The sequence below is a fragment of the Corvus brachyrhynchos genome, unplaced genomic scaffold (assembly GCF_000691975.1).
Source record: "Corvus brachyrhynchos isolate BGI_N302 unplaced genomic scaffold, ASM69197v1 scaffold200, whole genome shotgun sequence".
NCBI classification, from domain to species: domain Eukaryota; kingdom Metazoa; phylum Chordata; class Aves; order Passeriformes; family Corvidae; genus Corvus; species Corvus brachyrhynchos.
Window position 1 is genome coordinate 2,981,845 of NW_008236184.1, and position 19,071 is coordinate 3,000,915.

Here is a 19,071-nt window from a genome sequence, read left to right on the forward strand (position 1 = left end):
AGGAATGCCACAATTTCCCTGTTCCATTTGAATACCTGAGCTTTACTGGGGGCAGGATACCATCCCATCAGATAAAGCTGCTTTGGTTCATAAATAATGCATCTTCTTGTTTAATTCTAGCTTAATTGGAGCAATTTGCTGGTCTTTGATCAATAAAAACATAAAACTGAAAACCAGTGTATGCATGCATAAATTTAAAGTAAACTCTGGAAGGCAATCTTTCAGCCAAATTAATTTACTAGGAAGGACCACTTACATTGAAACAGTGACTAACAATAAAACGGAGCCTTATTGCTCCAGGTCAGTTCTGTGGCAGACACTATGGAGTAAGAAATACAAGCCACACTTAATTTGAGCAAGGAGGAGAAGGATAATGGATGCATTGAAGAAAATCTTAACAGAAATGTGTTATATTTTTACTGTGTGCTAAATAATACCTGATCAAATTCAGGTGTTGTGTTTGGCCCTGGATCCTCCCCTGTACTCATTTGAAAATTGTAATTTGTAAGCTCAGAGTATGATTCAGTTTCAATTTGTCTGGTTGTACAACAGGAAGAACAAATTTACTGCCAGCAGATTTTGAAGAAATGTTATTTTAATTATTGAACTATTCATGGTGTGAACTTCTAAAAGCAGTTTGCCATTCATCAAAGTCTGTCCCTGTAAATGTGGTAGATATCCATAATACAGGCTTTCTTGGTTGTTTGGAAAAGGTGATTCAGAAGAATAATAATAAAAGTGGTCTGTGCTCCACAAATGGATGCTCAATAAGTACTTTTTCACCTTTTCAAGTTTTCAGTTTGATCTGTAAAACTGTAGTCAGGAGAAGACAAAAGCACAAAAACATTTCTCAGAAAATAATTTATAAAAGCCTTTCAGTATTTCTGTAGTGTTTGGAAGCTTTAAAGATGTAAAATTACATTTGCAGCTTGGCAGTTTGGGGAGTTTTTTCAGAATGAAACCTTTAAAAATGTCTCTATTAGTCATGCTGATAGGGAGCTCTGAGTTGTTCATTCTCAGTGAGTCCCTTCCTGTGCAGGACATGCTGATGTTTCTTTGGCAGAGGTAGCTAAAATTTGTGCAGGAAAAGATGTGCATTTGATCCATATCCAGGAACAAGTGGGCACAGGATAGAAGAGTCAACAACATTCACTGAAATTACTCAGAAGTTTAAAGATAGCACAGATTTTCATAAAAGAGAAGACTAATTTAGCTCTTTTTTGTGACATTGAACCAACATCTGTGCGTTGGTCTTCTTGCTTTGGTGTAGTTGTCCAGGTCATGGGACATGCATTAAGGTCAGAGCTGACTTGCACCAAAGTTTACTAAGTCTGGAGGAATTCTGTTGAAATGAAGTTAGCTTTAAGGGATGAAGTGAAGGGAGATTGGTTTGTCTGGCATGCCGGTCTTCTTTCCTTCTTGAGAAACTTACTGATTGCAAGAAGGCAAAGCTGCTGATGTTGTAAACACCATTCACTGTTGAAGTGAAATATAAAGGAAGGAAGGAATTGTGAGAGCTAGTATGGGATATTAAGACTCCTTGTACCCTGTGTCAAGAGGCATAGGAACAGGAAGGTAGTTCTTCCGTCATTCAGGATGTGATTAATAATGCCTCATTATTTTATTCAGGAACACCTAAAACAAAAAACTACTAAAATGAAGTAGGTATCTGGCATGGCATGCACAGCTCAGATTTTCAAATTAGTTTTTGTGTCAAGACCTGAAATCCCCCTAAATTTAGATGGGAATTGAGTTTTTAACACACATATTCTGTTTCAAGCATCTTGGTTTAAGTAGAGGTTTCTCAATGTATGTACTTTTTTGACCTTTGAGTCTTGCAGAGGTTCTGGTGTCCATGCAAGATGGTGTATTCAGAGTTCTGTATTCACAAATACATCCAAGCACAATGCTACCACACCGTGTCAGTCTGTATTACCTGGTTACCCCAGTGTGAATGTGGTGTATATAATTAAGGTACCTCACCTTGGTTGGATGAGATGAGCTTCAAATTACCCCATTGTAGAGTTACTTAAAAACTAACATGTACATTTTTGTATTTCTTTTTTATAGTGGGGAAAGTGGTGCTGGAAAGACTGTAGCTGCTAAATATATCATGAGTTATATCTCCAAAATTTCAGGAGGTGGCCCTAAAGTACAGGTGAGTTGATATAGAGTAACACTGAAGCATAAGCTTAGACTAAAGATTCACTTCAGAGGTGGAATGGCAAAGGCTGTTGTGGCAGACACTGGCAGGTGAGAGGCACTTTTGACCTGGCTAACTTGTGGGTGAGCAGCCAGAAACGTGTGGGCCCCAAAGCAGAGAGCTCTGGGCTGGGCAGCTTTCCTCACCTGCAGGATGCTGGATGGGAGCCATGGCAGGGTCAGCTGCAGGGCCGGAATCAGCTCTGCTCCAGGTGCTATAGCCCTTATGCTGAATTGCATCTACAAGCTAGGGGGTTTTTTGGTTTGGGGTTTTGTTGGTTTTTTTTTTTTTTCAGTTAAGTGGTAAGAGGTACTTTAATTGTTCTAAACCAGATTAAGAACAACAATCAATTTAGTGGGTGTGTGATTTTTTTCCTCCTGTGTTGGCATTTTATTGAAAACTGAACTGGCATTTTGGGTTTCTGTTGCTTCCTTTAAATTTCTAATTTGTGTGTATACATCAAAGAGGCACTGCAAGAACATAATTTTGTTTTATGAGCTTATCTAGGCAAAATTAGGGTGTGTGAAATCTGCCTGAAAGAACAAATAGTTGCTTTTATTAATAATTATATTGTTGCTGTCTGCTCTACCTATGAACTGAAGCTAATTGAGTTAAAAAGCCATAAAAATTCCCTTAATGACATTACAGTGTCATTCCTCCACTGAGAGGCAGTGGTAGGTAGTGGCTGCTTTTACCAGTCCACTCCTCTTGAGTGCTTACTGTAATTTTTGCTTTATTGCAGTCTCTGATATTGAGTGTGTTCTTTCTGCATAGTTTTGCACAGCAGTGATACCGGCAACGTTGCAGGGAATAACTCAGTAACCAAGAGAATGATCCATAACCAGAGAGAAGGCATTGTGTTATTTTTGCAATAAATGTAACCGTACTTTATAAGTAAATATTTTGTTTTGTTTAAAAGATTTCAGCTTTTTGTACAAAATTAAAAATTACTCTTAGTAATTATAGAGTTGGAGTTGATGAGGTTAGTAAGTTGCCTTGAGCATTTATTTTGGAATAAAATTCCATCTTCTTTTCACAACCCAGCATGCACTGGGTTTTTCCCAAAGCTGATGTCTTCTTCCTGTTTCCAGCTCCCAGGATCAGATAAAGAGACAACAGTAATATGTTACGTTGCTTTCTGAGATAAGTGGATAGCATTATCCATGATCCCAAAACAGATTGCTCAAGCACTTGCAGATTCCTAAATTTCATGCTGCTCTGACTTCATTATTTGTGGTTCCAGACCCCCCCAAAAGATTTAAATGCTCATGTGTAAGCATGGTTTAAATTGAAGATGATGGAAAAACCAGATCAGTTTATCGGCTGTGTTGCTTGGCAGAACAATGAACAGAAGAACCAGGTTTTAGCCTCAGGCATTTTGTTTAATTCTGTAGGATTTTCCTCGAAGAATAGGAACTAAAAGCCCTCAAAAAAAAAAAAAGGTTGGATTCTATTCCTTATCTGATCAAGAGAATTTTTTACAGATGCAAGATTTCATGCTTTTTTTACTATATGATTTATATGTCGTGGGGGTTTTTTTAGAAAATCTGTAAGAACTTTAAAAATGCCTGTTTCTAAATTTGTATTTCTTTTGTTTCCTAAAATTTTAGCATGTTAAAGATATTATTCTACAATCCAACCCTTTACTGGAGGCCTTTGGGAATGCAAAAACTGTACGGAACAACAACTCCAGCAGATTTGTAAGTCCCTCTACCTTAGAGCTGACTTCACTCTTCCAACTTCTGTGCTGTTACAGAGACAGTATTTAGGGGTATAATATAAATTTACTGCAGGTGAGGTAAATCTGAATAAGATACAAAGTGTGTTTTAAAACCAACATGGTATATGTCAGAGGCTTCTGTTTCATGCCGTATAGATTGTGCATTTCTTTCTCTATATGTACTGGTTACAGTTTTTGAAGTATCAGGGCTCTGCACCCTTTACTAATATATACAGGCAGTAGGCAGGAATTGCCTTCAGTCTGTCATTCCAGAAGGGTCAAGATAATCTCCTGAAATGACTGCTCACTGCAGTTTAAAAAAGTTATTTTAAAAAGTTACACATGTGGTTTAAAATTTGAGATGTGTTCCTTAGTAACATGAGGGTTAATGCAAATAGTGTCTCCCTGAAAGCAAGAAATCATGGCTTTGCTTTGCTTCCAAGCAGAATGGTTTGCTGTTGGTTGTAAATCTGTTGAACTGACTTGCTGTGTAGGTGAACCTCGTGGTTTCCTTTATACTAAGCAAGAGTCTCAGCAGTGAAGAGAAGCCACTGATCTCTCTACGTTTGCATTAACATGTGATGTGTTAATGTCGAGCTGTATAAATGCAGAAAAAACGACGTGTAATGCTTCAAGAGTTTAGGTTGTACCTTGAGGCAGCTTTGTTCTCTGCATCCATAAAGATGAAATATCCTCATAGCCTTGCTTGGAATACAGTACAAGTGCATGATTTTGAATTTGCATTTACTAATCATTTAACAGCTTGAATTATTTATTGCAGGGGAAATACTTTGAAATACAGTTTAGCCCAGGTGGAGAACCAGATGGAGGGAAAATCTCCAACTTCTTACTGGAAAAATCTCGAGTTGTAATGAGGAATCCTGGAGAGAGGAGTTTTCACATTTTTTACCAGGTCAGAAGCGTCTAAGTCCTTTTTGAGTTATGTACTGTTTTTGCTTTTGATTGAAAAGTCATTCTCAAAGCAGTGAGATTTGAGTGCACACTGCAAAGGTAAACTGGCCTCTGCTGGGGAACTCAACAGCATGGTGAGACACCATCTGCCATAGACCTACCTGGCTGTCTTTCAGCTCCAGAACAAAATACTGCAGTATTTCAAAGCCTTGCTTGGAAATTCGTTGTGAACTCCCATATGAAAAAGTCCAGGAGAATACAATAGGAAATGAGAACTTTTCAGCAGACTTCTTTTTGAACTGGCCTGGCCTCTGCTGGGGAGCTCGACAGCATGGTGAGACACCATCTGCCATAGACCTACCTGGCTGTCTTTCAGCTCCAGAACAAAATACTGCAGTATTTCAAAGCCTTGCTTGGAAATTCGTTGTGAACTCCCATATGAAAAAGTCCAGGAGAATACAATAGGAAATGAGAACTTTTCAGCAGACTTCTTTTTGAACTGGCCTATATCACGCACATATATGTATATATTTCCTGTGAAAGAGAGAATTGATTCACAGTTAACTTTTCTGGGACATTTATGATAATACTCTTTGTTGAATCATTGAAGTATCCCTGTTTTTTGTGTTTGGAAAGACTTTGCTGGCCTTCACTGGTCCTTGATGTGCATGGTCCTCACTTGCTGGAGTGCTGCTGACCAAGCTCTACAGAGCTAGGGACAAGACAGGGCATTGCAAGTGTCTGTAGCCAGCTTCACATAAAGTTGAGGTGCCATTGCCAGGATGGAAAGCTGAGTTGGAGCTGGACTTGCTCCAGGAGGTGTATTCTCCTCTTCTGAGGAATATGTACGATTTGCTCTGTCCTGCTGATTTTTCTGTGGCCTTTAGAGGGTTTTTGATGCGAGAGTTAAGAGACATTGGGATTTTGACAACTCTATTTTGAGGTTAGTTTGTTCCTCCCTGTTGCAGCCATGTCTGTGCATGACTGCATGGCCTTTGCATAGGTTTGAGGAGCATGAAGGGTGCTTGTCCTCACAGTGAGAGTCACAGATGATGCTTTCTGAATGTGCTTTCAGCTCTGCCTGCCTTGCACTGGGTGTGGAAAACGTTGCTCCTGAGGATTCAGGGAATACGTTGCGGATTGAAAAACCCACTTTGCCTTTTCTTTATGAGGTAAAGATAATGGAAGGCATTCAAATCAGTCACATTTTTAGCTATTTATTAGTTGTGAAGTTAGAACTAAACCATTCATGGGAATGGGATTGAGAAGCTGGTCTTTTGGATTAAGCAGTTACCAGAAGATAGGAAGGATACATCCTTGGCACAGCACCAGCCGTCTTTCTCTCAGTAATTTCAGGCTCAGTCACCTGTTTTTGACCTGCCTCAACTCTGCTGAAGATTGTTGAATGATACCTAATTTGGAGGTTTTTATTCTGCAGCTAATTGAAGGGGCCTCCTCAGAACAAAAAAGCAGTCTTGGCATTACCAGCATGGACTACTATTACTATCTGAGTCTCTCTGGGTCCTACAAAGTCGATGACATCAATGACAAATCAGATTTCCAAGAAACACTGGTGAGTTCTTGACTGTATGATTTGCATAGTGGTGGATGTACGTCCATTTCACCGTTCATTTGTAGCAAAGACACTGGTCTGTTAATGTGGGAATGAATAATTATTGTAGATATGACTTCTAGTTGTATTTTGCCCTGAGGAGGAGGTATGTTATCCTGAAGATGGTTTTTGTAGAAAGGTGTTTTGTTTTTCAGTTTGTTCTTTTTCAGAAGAGTGCAAATTTAATGAAATTTAATTTGTGCAGATGATCTGTAGTATGAAAAGTGTGAAAATGCGAACACAGTGAGGAACTTGCATTAGAAGAAAATATAAAAGAGTGCTCTGCTTTAGCTGAATTCCCAGTGTTGGCTGACATTCCATGCTTATTTGAAACAGTACAGCTGAAAAGCTGGAGAAAGGGAGTGAGCACAGATCAGGGATCTTTATCCAGTTCTGTTGCCAGTTCATTTTGTGACCTGCCAACTGCTGGTGTCCTGTTCTTAGTAATTTACTATTTAAAGTAGGTGTATTAACACATTTATGTATGTAGTACATTTAAAGGCCTAACAAAATAATTGTTACATTTGTATTGGAGTTTATTTGGTATTTTAGAAAGACAGTTGAGAAGACATTCTGTACGTTATCATGTACTCTGAACTCCAAAACCCAGGGGTGCTGTGGATTATTTTGTAGTAAGTGGATGAAATTCACAGCCTAAGCCAGACACTGGGCTGCTTTTTAGTGTTATTCAATACAGCTTCAAAATTCTTGGTCTTGGTGGATAAACTGTCTGTGTAGAAGGAATGAAATAATTGTTTCTTAGGTTCATTATTTCTCAGTTTGCAATGAAACTATTTATTTTTAGTGTGGCACTTAAAAGCAGGTGTTTGTTTTTCAGTAAGTTTATTTTTTTCAGAATTCATTTTGTTAATACATCTACTAAATAGTGTATATGCTTCTGTATTTAATTAAAAAAAATACAGAAATGCTTTAGTAGGACATCTGGTACCCTTTGAACTTCATTGCAGCTCTAATGATTTGGTTTCCTTAGGAATCTGAACTGCTTTGAATAACTCTACTTTTTGACATCAGAATTTTAAAAGGACTTCTAAGACAAGAGTTATTGACTGATGCAAGTTTGTTTGTTTGTTTTTCTTCCCAGCATGCAATGAGTGTGATTGGGATCTTTGCAGAGGAGCAGGCATTGGTACTGCAGATAGTGGCAGGAATATTGCATTTGGGAAACATCAGCTTCAAAGAAGTTGGCAACTATGCAGGAGTGGAGAGTGAGGAGTGTAAGTACCTCTGGAAAGTGTTACAGGAGCAGCAGTGGGCTGCAGCCCAGATGGCAGAAGGTGAACTGCAGTTTAGAGCTGCTTATCCAAACAGAGCATCGTTTCATAGAGTGTGAGGCTGCCAGTTGAGAGTCTCTGCCAAAACCAGGTGCTGAGGCCCCTCTTTTGTCTTGTAAGAGGCCACTGACTTAACAGGAGTGTGATTTTGAATTTAGAAATCCTGTTCCAACCTTTGAATGTGAAATAATAGACACTGTAAGAAGGGCTCTACTTCTTTCAGTGTATCAGCACATATTCATAGAAACCCCTGTTTGTTATGTGGTTTGTGTGGCCTCACTGTCCTGTGAAAGCAGCTCCCAACTGTGGGTGTCCCTGGGCTCAGGACATAGCTGATGCCCAGGCATCCATACAGGTGTGTACATGTGCCTTGTGAACAGAGGTCCAGAGCTGAACTGAAAGGCAGAATTTACATTCTACAGTTATGTTTCCTGTCTCAAATTGCTCAACTGATACCTCACTGTTAGGTACTGCTACTGAGTAACTATTTCTTCACAATTCTGTTTTCCACAGTGCCCCTTCCTTGCATCCCTCAGCCCGTGCTGCTGTTCTGTAGCAGCTAGGCCCACAGCAGCAAGGTGTTGGAATGTTAATGGACCTTGAGTTTTAAATGTTTTTGTTGTGATTTATACCTTGCATCTAATGCAAGGTGCTACTTTGATAGTTTAAAGACAGAATGGATAAGCAGAACATATATAGTAGGACCTTATACATACCCATGTGTTCTCTTAACTCTTAGTTCAGAATGGGTCTTATGTTTAGGAAAATTGCATTTGTTTAGCTTTAGATACTTTATTCATAACTAACCTATCTTATGCAGCCAACTTCACACTCAGCTGTATTAGTACCGTCCTGCTTTTTGTTTTAAGAAGTTGGGAAATAGAAAATATGAATTTTTAACCTTACTAGTCTCTCAAATCAAGAAATTAAGTAAGCCCAAAGAAAAACATTTTGTGGCATTGTATTTATATGCCTTTTGATTCCAAATGAGTTACTGTGCTTCGATTTAAATCACAGTGCTAAATCTTTCAATGAAATCAAGGCATTTAAAAGCCATACAAGATGGATACAGAGTGAGTTGCATCAAAATAACAAATGGTAAAGGCATGAATTGAAAACAAATCATTAAAAGTGAATGTGTTTCTATGATGAGCCATGTCCACTGTTTCTCCTGCTCACTGGGATACAAATATAGAAATTGTGTATGAATAATACATGGGAAGAAATTAGAAGATAGAATGAATATCAAAATTACACATAAATACGCTGATTTTAAAGAAGCCAGAGAAGAAATAGCCATGTCTAGTACAGTTTCTGCATCATGAAGGTGAAAGTTGGGCTCATTTGTTTTTTGCATTAGTCCTCCCCCCAGTTTACTGTTTGTCCTAGCCAACTGAATAGTAAAGCATTTATAGCCTGCATAGCCACGAAAGATAAAGCACAAGGAATGACCAGTGGTCAGTCCTGTGTTGCATAAGCCTGAAATAATAAAAAGTTTAAGACTTTGGTTAATAGTGTTCTTGTTGTTATACAGCCAATTGCAGAAAAACATGCAAAGGCCATTCTTTGGGACACCAAAAATTCTACTCTCTTGCTCTGAGTCAGAATCAAATCTACACAGACCATTCTTGAGAGACCTTTAGACAAATATATCTTTAAAACTGCCAGTGATTGCTATCTGCTCTAGTTTTGATTATATTAATAGATGAAAAAAATTCTTATTTAGTGGACATCTTCCATGTTACAAATCATGGCAAATACTAGTACTTCTCTCTTGGAAGTAGAAAAGAATTTAAATCATCCCTTTTTACACTTGCATTGTATTGAAAGGGTTGTTTTTCACTTCCTGGAAGCCCATGAAGTGAGCCCAGTCTTTTCAGCTTTCCTTCAGAGTGTATTTAAAACTATTCCACTGAATGCTACTGATGACTCTTTGAGGATAATTTTTTTCAATTACATGCATATCCTGCTTTATAATAATTTCCAGACTGTAGCTTTATGGTCGCTAACTAGGGAAAACAGTCAGGCATCTTAAGAATGTGAAGTTGTATCAAGTGCTGGCCAGCTACTCTTCCCTTACAGTAAATCATCAGCACTGGGAAGGGAGAGTTTCTGAGCTCTGCGTGGTGGTTCTTGCCATTAAACTGTCTTCATAAATTCTTACCGGTAGTATTGGTTAAGCATTTTTCCTGGTATCTTACAGTATATGTGAGCATATTTGATCTGTAATTGCCTACATTCTTTCCCATTTTGAAGCATATAATGATGGACTTTTTCATGTGCTCTTCAATCTGAGTTCTCTGAATTACCAGAGATGTTGCCAGTGACTTGACTTTGATGGTGTGATTCCTGGTACCCCAGAGTAAATTTAATCAGTTTGCTGATGGCAGTAAATCATATTTCAGAAAGCTGGTGGTTATTTTCAATTTTAAAAATACTTTAGGAATAATGTACTAAACAGTTCAGTGAAGTCATGCTGTGACATTACACATGTGTAAAGTGCAAGTGGCTGCTGCCTTAATGATTATTTTACATCCTCCTCACACCAGTAAAGTAGATCTGAAACCAATGGAACATGGAGGAAACACTGTTAGAGGATTATGTGGTTTAATGGAGGTGCAGTACCAACTCCAGGAGTTTTTCTCGGGAGCTGTTTCCATCTGCTTTCAAGACACTTCTGTTTTTCCACTCTTTAAGGTGTGCGACACCTGCAGTAACATCTGCACGTGTGGTGAGAGTTCAGAGAATACAAAACCTGGGGCTGCTCATTGCACAGATGTATTTTTGTGCTTTTGTTTTAAATGAGGGGAAACAGAATTGGCAAAGTACTTATAGATTAAGGGATTAAAAAATAAAAGGCAAGGTAATTGAAAACTTTTTGCCATGTTCTAACTTATAAGAAGGAAGGGAAAGGATATTAGGAAGCAGATAGCCTATTTTCTATTATATTTTAAACATTTAATGTTTTTTACAAAGAATTTTCAATTGTGTCAATTTTATTTCATGTGTGAGCTCTATATTTTCAGTCTCATCCAAGAGTGATTTGTTTGAACCACAGTTCAAAACTATGTCCTGTGGCAGCTTACATGTTTGAAGGACTGAAGGTACAGAAATAGCTGACTATTTTACTTCAAGATGGTTTATCTTAATTGAAATCCATGTAAGTAAAGAGTTGAAAATGTCCTTGAGGAGCATAGGGAAATTTTGAAGACATAAATTGTTCCTCTTTTCCTTTTTAAGCTGCACACCCCATGAGTTTTATTGTTATTTGAGATACAGACTAAATGCAGAACAAAGAAAAAATTAGCTGTAAGTCATAATCCAACAAGCCTGATCTTTCTTGCAGTTTTAGCTTTCCCTGCTTTTCTCCTGGGAATTAACCAGGACCGCCTAAAGGAAAAACTGACCAGCAGACAGATGGACAGCAAGTGGGGAGGCAAATCTGAGTCCATTAACGTCACACTAAATGTGGAACAAGCCTGCTACACCAGGGATGCACTGGCCAAGGCCCTTCATTCCCGTGTTTTTGATTACTTGGTGGATGTAAGTTGGATTTGCTTGATTCTACTGAAGTATCAAAACAAGTTCAAGTGCACTAGGAATGTTCCTTGCGGGCCTTTTCTTGCCTGTAGGTGCTTTGCCCAAGCCTGCACAGTGCAGTGGGAGTGTGACCATGGATACCAGACACAGGGCACTGACTCTGACATGAGCTGTGGTTTCAGGCTCCTGCCATAACTGTCCTGTATGGGATCCTGATTTTCTCCTTCCTGGCAGCAGCCATACTTCTCTGACTTCCTCCTTTGTAGCAGAGCAGAATTACTTGGTTATGGTCCCCTGCTCTCTGATCCCACTTCCCTGCAAAGAGCCCCTTCAGCACCTGGATTTGGTGGTGGAGCCAGTGGCCAAATTCCATTTTCCATGCCAAAGTGCTCTCTTGTTCAGGATGAGACCCTGGACTGGGCTGGGAGCCCCAGATGCTCCTGATGCAGCAGGGATCTCCTCCGGGGGGGGCACTGCAGTGACCCAGAGCTTCCCTCCTCAGGCCAGCCCTGTCATCCCACCCTGTGCGTGTACCAGCACTGACGCTGCAGAGGAGGGGAATGCAGAGTGAGGTGAAAAGATTCAGTGCACCCTCTGCAAAATTCATCAAATGTCAGACTTAAAGCCGTTCTTTTTCTGTTGGCTCCTTTTATTTAACTGAGCCAATTACATTGAAGGGGAAAGTTTTTTATAGACAGTAGAGCCAAAGGCTCACTGACCTGGAAAACAGGATAACGTACTGCTCATTTCCTAACTGTTAGTAAAACTTTATTAAAAAGTGAAAGCAAAATAACCTATTATGGATATTTGTATTTAATTCAAATATATATTTTTAAAATAATTTAAATATAAATATTTAAGAATATTGATATATTTTAAATGTATAAACTACACGTCGTTTTATGTTTTGTTTCTGTTTTGTTAGTCTATTAATAAGGCTATGGAGAAGGACCATGAAGAATATAACATTGGAGTCCTTGATATTTACGGCTTTGAAATATTTCAGGTACGGCAATGCAAATACTCGGGGTTTGAGCAGATCTGACCTAGGAGAGTTTTTTTGTAATTTAGAAAAAAATTAAACCAGAAAAAAAATCACAGATCCTGTAGCCAGAATAAAAGCAAAAAAATCCCAGCCCAGCTTCCTGGACATTGTGATCTGTCTGACTGGTAATGTCTCACTTAATAAACATGAGGTATTGAAGAAACTTCAAACAAAATCATTGATCTTAAAAGAAAGATCTGACATTCCACAAAATGTCTATAAAGTCAGCAACTCATCTATCACTGACAGTGTTTCTTTGAAGCTTATTGCCAGCATAAGAACTAAAAATTATTGTATGTAAGGCAGGAGACTAATTTTTAAATTGTTTCCTTTTTTTACAGAAAAATGGTTTTGAACAGTTCTGCATCAACTTTGTAAATGAAAAGCTGCAGCAGATTTTTATTGAACTGACACTGAAGGCAGAGCAGGTAACCAGACATTTATTACTTTGGAGCTCACAAATGAGCTGTTCCTTTTTCAGCTGGTGGAAAAATTGAGGTTTCATCATCTGTTAACAGTAAAATCTACTTTGTTAAGTAAGACAGAGTGAAAAAAAACAACCTTTGTTGTTGGCTGACCCTAAAACTATAAATGACATCAGCTGCAGGCATTTGTTCTCTGATGGAGTGGTGCAGAAGCCAGTCCACCCCTCGGTGTGCTAATGCAGTCATATGACTGTGCCCAGGCTTGCTGCAGAGTCTGACTCATGGGCAGGGATGGAAAGCTGCAGCCTGGCTCCATCCCTGGGCTTCCCTTGAGCATGACACACATTTCACTGGGGATACTTTCCTTAATTTCCACCACACCTTTTTTGTTTTTTAAATATATATATTTATATATGTGTATGTGTGTATATGTAAAAATGAAATCAACCAGAGAAATGCAAAAATACTTGTGAAAGTATTTGCAGTTCTCTGCTCACAGTCTTACTGCCAAATCTCACTTTTTTTTATTTCTGCATGGGAGGGCAGACAGGATGCAGCTGAGACAGGAGCCCTGTGTGCAGCGTGAGCTCAGGGCTGGCACCAGCTTTGGGACAGTGTTTTCAGGAATTCCCAGACACAATTGCCTTTGTGGGAAAGTAACCAGTCATGGCACTGAGTGCACAAGTGACCTGCAAAGTGTCTACTGAGCCCTTATATGTGCAACTGACTGGGTCAATTTAATAAAATTTTAATATGGATTTTTCCCCAGTCATTCTCTAGGTGTCTTTATGGATACAATAATAGCATACAGAAATAAAAAGCTGTGCCTTCATTTCATGTGCATTTCCATATGTGTTATCTTGGGGATCTGATCCTCAATGTGCATGTTACAATCTTAATTTTTAAAATAGATCAGGGTATGGATGCTTAGGTGCACTGCCAAGATACTGTAAAAGTGATTTTGTTACTATTTGTAAAGCGCTTTGACAATAAATACACTGTTGAAATCTTCCTGCTGTTGTCAGTAGCCACGGAAGGGCTGTGAATGACAAAGGAATGTGTGGGGAGACAGAGTAGGATTCCAATTCATCTTTTAGGCAGCAGAGAGCTGGATTTAACTATCAGTAGGGTCATTTCTCCCACCTCCACCCAGTCATACATTTGGCAAGTCTTCCTGAACATGAGTAGTGCAGAGTTTGTGTCTGTGGAGCGTGTTGTAAATCTAGTGCTACATCTACAGTGCAAGAAATGTTTGCATCTTTTTACTTAACAGGAGGAATATGTGCAAGAAGGAATTAGATGGACACCAATAGAATACTTTAACAACAAAATAGTATGCGACCTTATAGAGAACAAAGTGGTAAGTGTTTAGAACAAACAGGTGGAGGAAACAAGATTTTTTTCTCTTAAATATTTGGGCAACTGCTTTTTCTGTAAAGAAGGTTCATAGGAATATGCAAATACTGTTGTTCAGTTACTGAGTCATACTAAGTCTATATATAGATCTTACATAAGATGTCTTATAGGAGCTCTAAGATATGTCATGTGAGATACCATCCAAAAAGAGAGCTATACCATAGCATGATTGCCATGTGACTGAAGAAAACAATAATGGAAAAAAATTGTATCTGCCTAAATTTATGATGACCTTACTGACATACTGTACATCTGATAATGTTCTTTGTGTCCCTGGAGATGTAATTCAGTTTGGGGAAGCTACAGCAGCACCACCTTTCCTTTGAGGTTCTGTTGCAAATTAAGCAGAAACAAGTGAAGAGACGGTATTGTCGATAAAAAAAATTTTGTGGTTTTGCTCCACAGACTGTTCTGCATTTTCAAGTCTTTATGTTCTGTTTTGGGGTGACAACAACATCGAGTTGTCGTTTAGGTCAGAAGTAGGGTGTTTTTCAGATAGTTCTTCATGTAGGCCAGAACAGTAGTTCAAAGATTGTAGTGACTTGTGCTTAAATGCACATCACATTTTGCCCATTTCCTGTCTATATGAGGATAACTAGGAAGAGAATAAGATTTCCCTCCCAATCTCAGATATTTAGCTCTAAGTTCGTCAAACTGCAGCATGTGCATTTAAATACTTTCCTCAGACATGGGTTTACTTTTTGGTAATGAGGAAAGAAACTTTAAACAAATGTTGAGTATTTTGGTGGTTTTGTTAATGTTTTTTTTTTTTTTTCCCAGCAGTAATCGTGGTTTCCCCCACTGTCACTATCATCCCATGAAATGTCATCTCTCCTTAAACTATTTGCATATTGCTGTAAAAGTTAATCTCAGTTGATTGGAGGGAAATCCTTCCTGACTGTGCTCTAGCGTTTTTGTAGCAAAGACGATTTTCTGTTTGGGGGGAAAAAACTGGCATCATAATTCTTTTCTTCCTCACTTGTGCTGCTGTTCTTGTTCCCCAACATGTTAGAATCCCCCAGGGATTATGAGCATTTTAGATGATGTGTGTGCCACAATGCACGCAGTGGGAGAAGGAGCTGACCAGACACTGCTTCAGAAACTCCAGATGCAGATTGGGACTCATGAACATTTCAACAGCTGGAACCAGGGGTTTATCATCCATCATTATGCTGGAAAGGTAACATGGGAAGTCATCACTGAATTCTCTGTAATGTATTTATGAAGAAAGACAATAGTAATGAGAGGAAGGGGGAAGCCCTGCCAGAGGGCTGGCTTAGTTTTACACAGCCAGATTATCTCAGGAGACAGTGTCCCTTAGTGCAGGGAGCTTAGGACAAAAATGCCATAACAAATGGCCCTTGCTGGAGAGACGAGTCTGGGCCTTGCTGCTCTCAGAGCCACAAATTAAGTGTAATGAATGAGTGCCCCATGACTTTTATTAATTGTGATCTCATTTGTTTATTACAGTAGCAGTAAATTTAAAGAATTCAGATATAAAAATTGTTTAGGTGATGATACACCAATAAAACTGGGAATATAATGTACAGTTCTATCTTGTTTGGGTTTGTTTCTCAGTATTCATGGTTTTCTGCAGTTAATAACAGTAAATCCTTACTATGCAAAAATTTTTCTTAGTAAAATTTGGTATTAAATTCACTTGTCATATTCCATTCACTAATTCCATACTTTTTAAAATTTGAATTTAAACTGAATTTATACATAAGGATGACACTCCTTTGTTTGCTGTGAAGAAGTTTAATAATACATGCCAGGATTTAGTGCTCATTGTAGTATCTAAGTTTTACCAGACTAACCAAAAAGTACAGAACAGCAACTGATGAAGACAGAATTTAAATTTTCTTTAATTATTGGGTTCTCAACTTACCACAAACAATCAATTTCCACCTTGGCCCAGGTATCTTATGATATGGATGGATTCTGCGAGAGAAATCGGGATGTTCTTTTCATGGACTTGATTGAACTCATGCAGAGCAGTGATTTGTACGTAAGCAAAACTTGCTTCAAGCACTGGTGACCTCCTTTGTGTAACAGTGCAAATAACCCATGGCTGCAGTAGAGCAGCATCACTTAATTATCCTGACCTTCATTTTCTACAAATTGGACTAAGGGAGGCGCTGCAGTGTCAGAATCAAATACTGTAATGGCAGCCTTTGTTTTGGCCTAAAGCAAGGCCATCAGTGCTCTGGCATCTTCTCAGAAAAGGCACTGTTTTGACAAACAAAGTAACATTTTTTTCTGATGTATTTTAATTAATTGATGCATATTTTAAAAGATACTTTAAGTGCATTTCTTCAAGTCTTCTAGAAGTCTGATGTCATGTCTTTCAATGCTCACTAAAATAGCAAGGGGTCTCTGTGAGGAATGAGGCTCATGGAAAGTACTAATCTTAAAATAGATTTGATATAACTCAAGATTAATAGAAATGGCTATTTATATTCTGCTCAACTATCAACTTCTACAGCATATTCCTTGACATGCCTGCATTGAATTGTCTTTCTGTGCCAACCCTATTTTATGAATTTTTTCCTAGGCCTTTTATAAAGGCTCTGTTTCCTGAAAATCTTCAAGTGGACAAGAAGGGCCGTCCTACTACTGCAGGCAGCAAAATCAAAGTATGTCTCATTTTGCAGTGTTGGTGTGTGTATATGTGGTTGTGTGTTTGTGTATGAATAGCTAAATAAATAAAAGTATTTACTTTTTTTTGCTGTCTAGACTTTTTAAAAGATAGTAGGAGTATCTTCATGGCAAAGCGATGCATTGTTTCAGCATTGTTAGAATTGTTCTGCCCAGCATCAGTGTTCATTAAATGTTGTATTCAGCTGCATCCTATAGCAGTGAATTTTCCAAACCAGCAATTGATAGTACTTTCATGTGCATAATGAATGAGCCACCTCACTCAGCCTCTTGATGTCCTAGTTAACTGCAAGTAACTGGTCTCTCTACAGTGCAGAAATGCCTGATCCAACACCCACCCAGTCAACAGAAGTCTCTCTACTGACCACAGAGTGCCTTGCCTAAGGCAGCAGGTGCCACAAGGCCAGGGTCTGTTTGGAGACCGATAGCAGAATACACACTTAGATTACACATGACTTTGCAAATCAGTATTTTACCAACCTCTTTTCTCACATTTCACCCTGACAGGTTCACTTGATGCATTCGCTCCATATTTTCATATAGAAGCTCAAATGTACTATGTAGCTGGCACCTTCTATTTACTGATAAGTTTTTAATGAGGTGCATATTATCCCAAGGCACGTTGATTGTTGGAGAAAGACCAAAGGCAACTGGATCTAGCCAATGGAATCATCAGCAGAAGGTTGATAACTGTAGAATTCCCTCAGGATTTACGCTGTTCAGCTCAGATGCAATGGTTTTCCTTTGTTTTACAGAAACAAGCCAATGACCTTGTTGGCACTCTGATGAAGTGTACACCCCACTACATCCGCTGCATCAAACCCAATGAAACAAAGAAATCTCGAGACTGGGAGGAGAGCAGGTATGGATAAGCAGAGCGTGTGAGGAGAAACAGTGCTAATGGTCAAAAGAAGCCACAAAAAGTCGTAATTTGTAATTGTACAGCCTACAAAGAGAACTACATTCTCTTAAACCATCAGAAATGAAACCTGGCATGACGTCTCCTAAACTTTGAAGATAAGTGGTGGTCACTTGGTCTAAATCAGCACTTAGTGTATGCAGCTCTTGGCTTTCCTTCTGCCAGTTATGATAATCAACATTTGCATGAGTAACACAACCAGTACATACGCAGTTTTCCATGTAGAATTTGCACACCAAATGTATTGTGATCACTTCTAACTTTATGCTTTGAAAACAACTTCTATTAAGAAGCTAAAAAAACAGTAAGGTATCTGTTTTTATTTATCAAACTTGCCAAAAACTCCACCAACAATGGAGAAGGTTCCTGTTTTACTTCTTAATTGGCCAACTCCTTAAAAAGAATTGACTGGAATGTCACATCAGGTGATTATATAGACATTAAATAGATGTCTAAATGATCAGTTTGGCTTATCACATCTGTTTTAAGGCATCTTTAACTACATGGTGCTTATAGCATCTTCCTCTTCTCTGGAAAAGGTGCTGCTCTTTTTGCACTGGGGTACGTGCTCAGTAGGGTGTGTAAACTATGTGGCAGCCTAATGTAGGTAGCATTTATTACTATATACCAGGTAAAATTGCTGATAAAGCAAGTGGTTATTTTTATCACGATGAAACAACTTGCAAAGTCTGATAAAAAGCATTCTTGGACAACCCCAGCAGAATTCCCTTCCTGCCTTTCTAGCAGATCAGCACAGTCATATGCAGATGGAGAGCAATTACAGAAGCCATTGGGATTGCACTTCAAAGTCTCAGTGAGGGTTTGGCAGTAAATGCAGACCCTCTTTAGCTTTTCCACCCTGAAAATCCTACTGTGCAGCACTTAATTTTCCACTGACACTGGGGACCAAAAGAGGAAACTAAGTGGTCCTGGGAAAAGTATTTATAAAACTTAGTTAAAAATTGAGGGGCTTTTAAAATCTATCATTTGCATATTGGGAAACAGGCCTGTTATTGTGGAAGGTGTTGCTAGGAAACCAGTGAAATAAATACAATCCTAGTCCTGAGAAAAGGACAGCTTTCAGGACCTTTAGGAGCAAAAACAGGCAAGATTTTTTCTTGTTTTCTTGTAATGAGGATGTTGTGTTATCAGTAGCTGCTGTATTTGCCAAGTGAAATACAAAGGACTGTATACTATCAACCTCAGACAGAAATGGAAGTGCTGTTTATAATGGTAATCCTTCATCCCTGTTTAAAAATCCCAACATTCTCCCATTTCAATCTGTGATTGCCCATCTAGGACTTCATTGTGGCACTTAGTGCCAGGTGT

The 19,071-nt window shown here is 38.7% G+C and overlaps 1 protein-coding gene across 3 annotated transcripts in view; it reads left to right on the plus strand.

Annotated features, from left to right (window-relative positions):
- MYO1E (myosin IE) overlaps positions 1 to 19,071 on the plus strand; it is a 109,545-nt gene that overhangs the window by 69,601 nt on the left and 20,873 nt on the right. For all 3 annotated transcript variants that reach the window (XR_001863135.1, XM_017737764.1, XM_017737769.1), the window contains exons 5-17: positions 2,071 to 2,158; positions 3,814 to 3,903; positions 4,705 to 4,836; positions 6,274 to 6,408; positions 7,550 to 7,682; positions 11,086 to 11,282; positions 12,205 to 12,285; positions 12,666 to 12,752; positions 14,023 to 14,109; positions 15,178 to 15,345; positions 16,084 to 16,169; positions 16,720 to 16,801; positions 17,579 to 17,685. Coding sequence is in view for 2 of the 3 variants with exons in the window: in XM_017737764.1 (XP_017593253.1) it covers positions 2,071 to 2,158; positions 3,814 to 3,903; positions 4,705 to 4,836; positions 6,274 to 6,408; positions 7,550 to 7,682; positions 11,086 to 11,282; positions 12,205 to 12,285; positions 12,666 to 12,752; positions 14,023 to 14,109; positions 15,178 to 15,345; positions 16,084 to 16,169; positions 16,720 to 16,801; positions 17,579 to 17,685 (1,473 nt within the window). In the remaining variant the exon portion in view is untranslated. The remainder of the gene's footprint in view (positions 1 to 2,070; positions 2,159 to 3,813; positions 3,904 to 4,704; positions 4,837 to 6,273; positions 6,409 to 7,549; positions 7,683 to 11,085; positions 11,283 to 12,204; positions 12,286 to 12,665; positions 12,753 to 14,022; positions 14,110 to 15,177; positions 15,346 to 16,083; positions 16,170 to 16,719; positions 16,802 to 17,578; positions 17,686 to 19,071) is intronic.